This window comes from Apodemus sylvaticus, chromosome X (assembly GCF_947179515.1).
Source record: "Apodemus sylvaticus chromosome X, mApoSyl1.1, whole genome shotgun sequence".
In the NCBI taxonomy this organism is placed as follows: domain Eukaryota; kingdom Metazoa; phylum Chordata; class Mammalia; order Rodentia; family Muridae; genus Apodemus; species Apodemus sylvaticus.
In genome coordinates, this window is record NC_067495.1 from 96,043,308 (window position 1) to 96,052,206 (window position 8,899).

At 40.0% G+C, this 8,899-nt stretch overlaps 1 protein-coding gene across 1 annotated transcript; it reads left to right on the forward strand.

The window, feature by feature from the left end:
• Positions 1–654: 654 nt before the first annotated feature.
• Positions 655–3,349, forward strand: Armcx5 (armadillo repeat containing X-linked 5). Its single transcript, XM_052171327.1, has 2 exons — positions 655–731; positions 1,077–3,349. Exon 2 carries the CDS (start codon positions 1,330–1,332, stop codon positions 3,028–3,030), a length of 1,701 nt encoding a protein of 566 aa, XP_052027287.1. The 5' UTR covers positions 655–731; positions 1,077–1,329; the 3' UTR covers positions 3,031–3,349.
• Positions 3,350–8,899: the final 5,550 nt, after the last annotated feature.

Here is an 8,899-nt window from a genome sequence, read left to right on the forward strand (position 1 = left end):
CAGGGTGTCACATGGGGGAGGCAAAAGAAAGGGAATCAGAGAATTCTTTACCAGACAAGTATCTGTATCCAGCAAGCATTTATTCCTTATGTACTGTTTCCTAAAGTCTATTCCATAGTTATGCTCTCCTGTTTGTGGATTTCCATTGGTAGACACATCCAAAGGGTTGGCTGTTGTGAATGTTTGTAAACTAACTGAACATGAAGCTAGGAGGTAATGCGGAGACAGTTGTCCAGTTTCTAGGGTTAGTGTGAAGCCAGAAGATGGTCACTTAGACTAGAAAGTCACATCTTTCGTTTTGTCTGTTTCTCGATGACCTCTAGCTGGTCTGTGGATTCACTTAAGAGTCTTGGTCTACTTTAGAGATAGATAAGGGATGGGAACATCGTCCTTTTATGCCCTCTTTCCTGTCCTGCTCTAACACTTCATTATTAATCTATTTTTCAACTAGGGGATTACCAAAACAGTCACTGAAGAGAACAATGGTGAGCTCTGTGGGAGGAGGAGGAACAGCTTCAAAGCTGGAGAATGGGAGGAGGGGAATACAGGAAGGGAAGAGCTAGACAAACTGTCTGAGAAGGCAAGAATAGGGGCCAGGAACCAAGGTCTGTATCCCAATCACTTATTTTATCTGTCCTCTTTATCTATTTATAGGTGTACCAGATCTTCTGCAGGGCTTGTCGCTAATGGAAGCAGAGAAAGGAGGAGAAAATCCCTTCACACGAGTGCAGGTTAGTATGAACTCGGGGACTCCTTGAATAAGACATATAGGATGGAATAGTAAAGATTTGGTTGGCTCCAGCCCAGGTCAGCAGACAGCCTCGGAATTCTGCAGCCTCAATTGTTCATCCAGTTTTCCCATTCTCTCTGCCCTTATTCGTGTCTGCAAAGACAATGGTAGGTAGCACATGGAGGTTTAGACAGTGGGTGAACTGAAAAAAGGAGTTGGCTACTTGTCTACTTCTTCCCCATAGAGCACTGAATTTCCATACTTAACTATGTCTCTGTGCTTATCAGCATGAGAAGAAAGAAAATTGGAAGAGACTTAAAGCCCCATTTCCTTCCTCCACCCCTAGGTCCAACTTCAGTGACAGATCTGATGGCCTTGGAGTGGCTGAAGACCACCACCCTCCACAGGCCTGCGCCCAAGCACAGCTATCCTTTATCTTGAGTGAGCTTCCTCAGCATGCTGTCTATATGATTGGCAGAAACTGTAGTTGGAAAGGGGTCTGACTGACTACTGGACTTTATATGAAAACACCTACTTGGGGCTGACTTTTGGGCAAGGCTGAGATAGGTGCATATTTAGCTTTGCCTTTCTCTTGAACCATGATTGGCTCTAAAACTAAAAGAAAAGCTAGAGATTTGGGGGCTTCCTCAAAACCTGAAACCAATAGCCCTGCCAAGGCTAAAGGAAAAGCCAAGAGTCAGACCAGTAAAGTGGTTAAGGCAGAACCAAAGGAAGAATGGGGGAGCCAGGCTGAGGCTAGGGATGAAGCAGTGGCCAGGACACAGCCAGCGATTTCTACTGAGCCCAAGACTGTGGCATGGAAAGTAAAAAAAAAGAAAGAGAAGACTAATCCTAGAGTCACGGCTCAGGCTAAGATGGAACTCCTGGCAGAGCCTGCTTTAGTGCCTCACACCAAGTCAGATGCTCTGCCTACGTCTATGGTCATTACTGTAACCAAGTCTGAAGTCAAGGTTGACAATGGAATTGAGGCATCTGTCAAGGGCTCTGCCAAGGCTAATGATAAGCGCAGTATTAAGCACAAGTCTGAGATAAAGAAAGAGGTCTGTGTCAAATCCAGGACTGGGGACAAAGCTAGTATTGTCATCAACACCACTGATGAGGATGAAGACTATGTGTGCTCCTGGTTCTGGACTGGAGAAGAGCCTAGTGTAGGGTCCTGGTTCTGGCCTGAAGAAGAAACTCCTCTTCAAGCTTATCAGCCCCCACCACAGGTTGAGGAAGAGCCTGAACCCCCAGACACATTTGACTTTGCTTTAAAAAAAAAAGCTGCAGCATGGTTAAGGGGCAGGTTTATTGTCCTCGTCCCAATTGAGGAACCCCAGCCATCTTTACCTCCAGAAGGCAATTGGACTCTGGTTGCGACCTTAATTGAAACTCCTCTGGGTATTCGACCTTTGACCAAGATTCCACCTTATGGTGGCCCTTACTTCCAGACGTTAGCTGATTTAAAAAACCAAATCCGGGAAAAAGAAAAGTATGGACCCAATCCAAAGACCTGCCGCTGTAAATCACGCTCCTTTAGTTTAGAGCCTGTTGAGTTTGATAAACTTGTTGCCCTACTGAAGTTAACTAGGGATCCATTTATTCACGAGATAGCTACAATGATAATGGGTATCAGCCCTGCTTACCCATTTACTCAAGATATTATTCATGATGTTGGTATTACTGTTATGATTGAAAATTTTGTCAAAAATCCTAATGCTAAAAAATACCCTAGAAATTTAAATATAAATGCCAACCCTGATGCCCCTGAAGAAGTGAAAGAGACTGAAGCACATGTAAATAAAGTTTGCAGGGACATACTCTCTTGTCCTTTGAACTGCTCTGTGCAAGTGGAAGAACTAAAGCTGTTAGTGAGCTTGAGTGTGAAATTTGATTATCACCACGTGGTTATCTATTATGTTCGCTATTTCATCTCATTGTTAAACAAAGGAAGTGTCAAAATCAAGTTTCAAGTTTTACGAGTCATTTTGTGTTTGTCAAAAAATCAGGCCAATACACGAGAACTAATCAGTGCCGAGGTCCTGTCCTCACTGGTGGCTCACTTTCACAAGAATGAGTCAAAAGCTAATATTCTTCATATCATTGAAATCTTTGAGAATATAAATTTCCAGTTCAAAAAAAGGGCAAAGCTATTTACTAAGGAAATGTTCACTAAATCTGAACTTCTTTCCATATTCCGGGAGGCAAAAGAGTTTGACCAGAAACTCCAAGACTTAACAGACCACAGTGACCCTGATGTGAGAGATAAAGTTATCCGATTAATACTTAAACTCTAAGTAGCTATGTATTCTCACAGAGCCTTGAACATTTTCGTCTTTCCAGTATAAATTGAATGCTTATTATAGTTATAAATTTGATACTTAACGCTCTCTGTGTTGAGGGGGACCGTTTACGGATGCTAGTCATCTTGAGAGATTGAATACTTGCTGGTTTTTATTGTGCTACATAATATAAATTAAGGTATTTTGGTATTTCTGTAATGTAACCCAGTACTGAACCTATTCACTCTAAATAAGCTATATTTCTGTGCATTATATTGATATAAGTGTATTTTCATATTCCATTTATGTGTTTTTAATAAAGTTGCATGCTAAACAGTGAAAACATTGTTCCAGTTCTTTAGTTGAAATGTAGTCAGAGATGAACAATGTAAAGATAGCCAAAATTGTCTGTCCATTTACTGATGGGGGTGTCAGGGGTGGCACAAACAAACCGGTTCACAAATTGCCAGATCTTTCTGTTTCAACATGTTCGGGGAATTACAGTCAACCAATCTGTGACCAAAAAAAAGAAAACAGGACTATGCTTCTGGCTGCTTGAGGTTGTAGATGGCAGGGTTTCACTGGAGGAATGATGTACTGAATCTAAGCAGACTTAGGAGGAGGAGAATACAGATGCATTCATGTCACTCTTGAGTCTTAAAACCTTGTACTTAGCTTGCACATCAGCTGTCCCACCTGGATACCCTGAAGTTTTTAATCCCAAAGAAATTTTCTGATTCTCACCTTATTCAGTTCAATTATGGACATTTGTGGGAAGTGCAGTTCTAAAGGGATGCAGGCACACTGTATCCTTATTAGCCCCCTCCCTATCTAGGAATGTCAGATTTACTACTTCCAATGAGGTTTTCTAACCCTGCAATTGTAGGCCTCAGAGAAGGGCTCAGGATCACCTATAGAAACTGATACTGATACTACCTCTTCTACTTTGGTGGTTGCTGGTTCTCATCCTTGCTTTTTTGTTGCCAATTCTTTTGACTTGGTAATTTGTATGTATTCTTGATTGCAGCTTCATTTGTTCTGATTCTTAAGTGTCAGAGCATGGCTGTATGTGTGACACTCCCACAGAGTATCAGAGTCCTTTAGGACTGCTTAGTTAGAAAGACATTAATCTCCATACTACCTCTGGTCAGTTTATTTTCACTTTAGGGTTTGAAGCCATGTTTATTTTACCTCAGCCTCCTGTTTATAGAGCAAGCTGGGTTCAGAGCAGAGGCTAATGGTATAGAACAACAGGTTGGGATCTGATACCACAGTTGTCTCCCCTACTCCCCTGATCCTTTGCTGCTATTATTCTCCATTTACGGCCCAGAATTGGAAATGACAGAGATTATAATCTCTGGAAGAATTTGTGCGTGCCTGTGTGCCTGCCTGCCTGCCTGCGTGCATGCGTGCCTGCTTTTGTGCGTGCATGCCTGCGTGTGTGCGTGCCTGCATGCATGCCTGTGTGTGTGCTTGCGTGTGTGCCTGAGTGTGTGCGTGCGTGTGTGCATGCCTGCGTGCAGTGCCTGCGTGTGTGCGTGCCTGCGTGCGTGCCTGCGTGTGTGCGTGTCTGCGTGCGTGCCTGCGTGTGTGCGTGCCTGCGTGCGTGCCTGCGTGTGTGCGTGCGTGCCTGCGTGTGTGCGTGCCTGCGTGCCTGCGTGCCTGCGTGCCTGTGTGCGTGCCTGCGTGCGTGCCTGCGTGTCTGCGTGCCTGCGTGCCTGTGTGCGTGCCTGCTTGCGTGCCTGCGTGTGTGCGTGCCTGCGTGCGTGTGTGCGTGTGTGCGTGCCTGCGTGCGTGCCTGCGTGCGTGCGTGCCTGCGTGCGTGCCTGCGTGCGTGCCTGCGTGCGTGCCTGCGTGCCTGCGTGCGTGTGTGTGTGTGTGTGTGTGTGTGTGTGTGTGTGTGTGTGTGTGTGTGTGTTCAGACAAATAGCTGTGATGTCGATCTTTCTTTTGACCTACCTTTTGCAAATTTGTCATGTATTGGGGGAAGGTCTAAAAATTATCAACATGTTGGAATAGATCTTAAGTTTTAACAGATAATCCTGGTTTAATTTCTCTGAAGGTCAGATGTGAACTTATTTCTCATATTTCTAGTAATAATAAAAAATGAAGGATAATTTGTCCACATTTATTTACGTGGTGGTGGGGGAAGCAGTGTTTTGTTTTGTTTCATTTTGTTTTGTATTTTTGTGCAATGTACCACTTTGATTTAGAAGATATTTGAAGTTTTATGTAATTGTTTTTTATTCACAGATATCCCCTAGACTATAATACCAGCTGTGAGTACTTCTTTCAGTGGAGATCTTCACAGTGCAATCGGACCAAATCCTTTGGATACATTCTATATCTCAAATGCCCTGTGGAGTACACTCTTAATCAGGTAATGGCTTGGAATTTCCCAATATCAGCTAAGAACAAGGGTGAGTTTGAGATTTGTATATATTGGTGCCAAAGCAAGAATTCAAGTCTTCTTTCCTTAATGGTAATTTTAAGAGTCAAAATCATCTCTCATAGTTTCTGACATGTCATTATTTGTACACTTATGTTGCCACAGTTGGGCTATTATGACAGTGAACATTTGACTAAGAGTACCTGTTAGAGTTCCCAGTTTCTTCCTAGTGAAATTTAGTAACCATTTATTACATTTCTCCCTATAATCTCCCTATCTCTTATAACAATAATTCTACTCTCAACTTCTTTGAGCACAGTCTCTCTGACTGTATGTATGTGGAGATGGTAAGGCCTTTCTATAGCTGGTTTATTTCATGGAACATAGTGATCTCCAGGTCCAGTCTTGTTGTTAGCAGTAACAGAATGGCATGCTTTTGTGACTGAAGAATATTTTCTTCTGTATATGAAATACAACTTTAGCCATTCATCAAATTTTGGATACTTCGGTCTCTGCCCCTTATTTCTTAACTATTGGTCCTGCATTGAGTATATGAGTACAGATTGTTTTTCAGCTATAGTTTAGGTGTATTGCTCTTTTTCTGATTTAATTTACTCGGGAAATATATGTAATACTGGGATTCCTACATCGAGTGGTAGTTATTTCTATATATTTTTAGGATCTTCAATGCTATTTTCTATAGTGGGAATATTAATTTGCATTCCATGAGCAGAGTAAAAATTGTTTTTTTTTCTCCACAGCCATGCTTGTGGGTTTAAGGTTGCATCTTATTGTGTTTGTAATCATTGCTAAAGATAAATGGGGTGGAGTGTTTTTCATATCTCTGTTGTTCATTTGTATGTCTATCATATTTTGGTAAATACCTATTCAAATATATTATAAATTTTTAAATGTAGTTATTTGGAGAAATTTCTAATGAGATTTCTGCAGCTCCTAATATAGTCTAGATATCAAACCCCTGACAGATGTATGAATTGCAAGTATTTCTACCATTTATTAGACTGTCTTGTCTGTTTCTGCACTCTGTGGTTTCCTTTTCTGTGCAGAAACTTTAATTTGATGTAACCCCATTTTATTTTTGCTTTTATTTCTTGTGCTTTTATGATTCTGTCCAAAATTTCCTGCCAGTTCCAATGCCCTAAAACATTTTTTAAAGATTACTTTGAGTAGTTTCATAGTTTTAGGTCTTACATTTAATTCTTTAATACATTTTGAATTGCCTTTTTATAACTGGTGGGAGAGAGTTGATTTTTGTAATTTTCAAGATGTTCTTTTGCCTTTGGCTATCAAAATTTCTCAGCATCATTTATTACAAAAACTGTTCTTTCTCCATTATGTCTTCTTAGCCATTTTGTTGGAAAACAGCTAATTGTAGATGCATAGACTTATTTCTAGACTATTACTTGCAACTGGTCTGGGTGTACATTTTATGTCATACCTTGTTATTTCTTTTAAATCACTTTAGCTTTGCAGTTAGTTTTGAAGTCTGCCTCGTACTTTGTTCTTTTTTTCAGCATATATTTGGTTTCTTGGGGATTTTCGTGGTTCCATGTGATTTTTATTACTGCAGTTTTCTAGTTCTATATAGAACACCTTTAGTATTGTTACAGGGATTGAATCAAATTTTTAAATCACTTTTGCTAGTACATTTTAATAGTGTTTATTCTTCCAATCCATGAACACAGGGTATCTTTTCATATAGAGATCTTTCACATAATTTGATTACATTTATTTTTAATATTTTACTTTGGTAGGTGTTGCAAATGGAATTGCTTTCTTGGTTTTTATTTTAGGTAATTTTTGTATGCTAGTTTTTACATTCTTCAACTTCTAGAATGTACTTGCTCATCCTAGTAGGGTTTGGTTTTTTATTTTATTTATTTTATTTTTTTGGTGGAGGTTTTTGGTGGTTTTCTGTATATGAGATCATGTTATCTCCAGCAGTTTGACTGCTTTTTCAACCCAAATGAATGCTTGTTTGTTCTAGGTCTTAGAAAGCATAGTCTTTTCAGTTTATTTCCTTTGACTTTAATGTGAACTTATTATAAAGGTCCTATCATGTTGTAGTATATTCCTTCTATTCCCAATTTTACAGTGCTATTATGAATGGATGTTGAATTTTATCACATGTATTTTCCACATTGATAAATTCATTTGGTTTACAGTCCTTCATTTTTGTTGGTGTGGTTTATCAGTTTATTAATTTGAATACCTTGAACCATCTTGCATTTGTAGAATGAATCCCACTTTGTCATACTAAATATGCTGTAGAGTTTAGTTTGCTTCTCTTTTTTTGAGTAATTTTTCATCTACATTGATCAATTACATATCAGCCTGTAGTTTTGTCTGTATATTATTGTCTGGATAATGCTGACCTCACAGGCATGGGTTTAAGCTGTTAGAAAGACTTTATGAGCTGCCTGGCAACTATACTGAGTGTTTGAGATCCCAGTATAGCCCTGAGCCTTTTTCAAGGTAAGCTTTTAAGTACAAAAATATGCTCTGCGTAGGCATACTTCAATTAATAAGAGCAGTCAGTCAGAAAGAAAGGTTAGTACATGTAGATACTTTCCCAGAACTATAAACTTTGCTGGATTTGGCTTTTGTTTTAATTTTGGCTCATGGTGCTGTCTCCATGCTGAGTTTTGTGGGTTGAACGGTATTTCCATCATGGAGTCAGTTGTACTAAGGGTCCTAGTATGGTTTGGGACCCTATTAAAGTCTCTACAAGTCTTAGTGAATGTGTCAAATCATAGACTCATCCTGCTCTAAAAAAAGTGTAGTTAGTTCTAAGGACTACGGAGTTAATTTTACTGAACTCATACATAATTGATCATATAGTTTAAGATGCCCTTAATAGTCATCATAATAGTCTGCCATTAATGCAATTGGAATGAGAATTAAAGGTTCAGCCAGTGCTGATAATGGAATAGTTAGTTGTGGGGATCAAGAGGACAGAGACTGGTACCAATTATTTGACTTATGTCATTGTCTCTTTCTCTTTCTGAGATTTTTCCCAACCATGGCAAGATTTATTTCTATTTCCTCCATATCAAGTAGCATAGAAAGGACAGTTTTTTTCCAAAAGCCATACATAGTCCTCCTTTGTATGTGAAGTCTCAGAATAGAATACTTGGTCTGAGCAACTCAGAAGGTTTGTGGACCCCAGATGAGTAGCCTGGTAAAGGTCAGTTATCAGAGTCCTGCCAGCTATTTCCTGGAGAATGATCTTTCCCTCTGATGTCCTTCATCTACCTGTGGGTTTGAGCTGTCCATTTCTTTTCTACCATGGAGTTTCAGGCAGCACTGGGTTGGGATATGTTGTCAGAATATCAATAGGCCACACTGGTCTTAGGGCTGTTTGTAAGATAACCAGGTCAACAGCCCAGCAGTAGAAGACAGTACTTCATAGGGAAAGCCAAATGCTAGACACTAGGACCAAGGTCTATGTATGTGGTAGTAGACTTCCTTTTC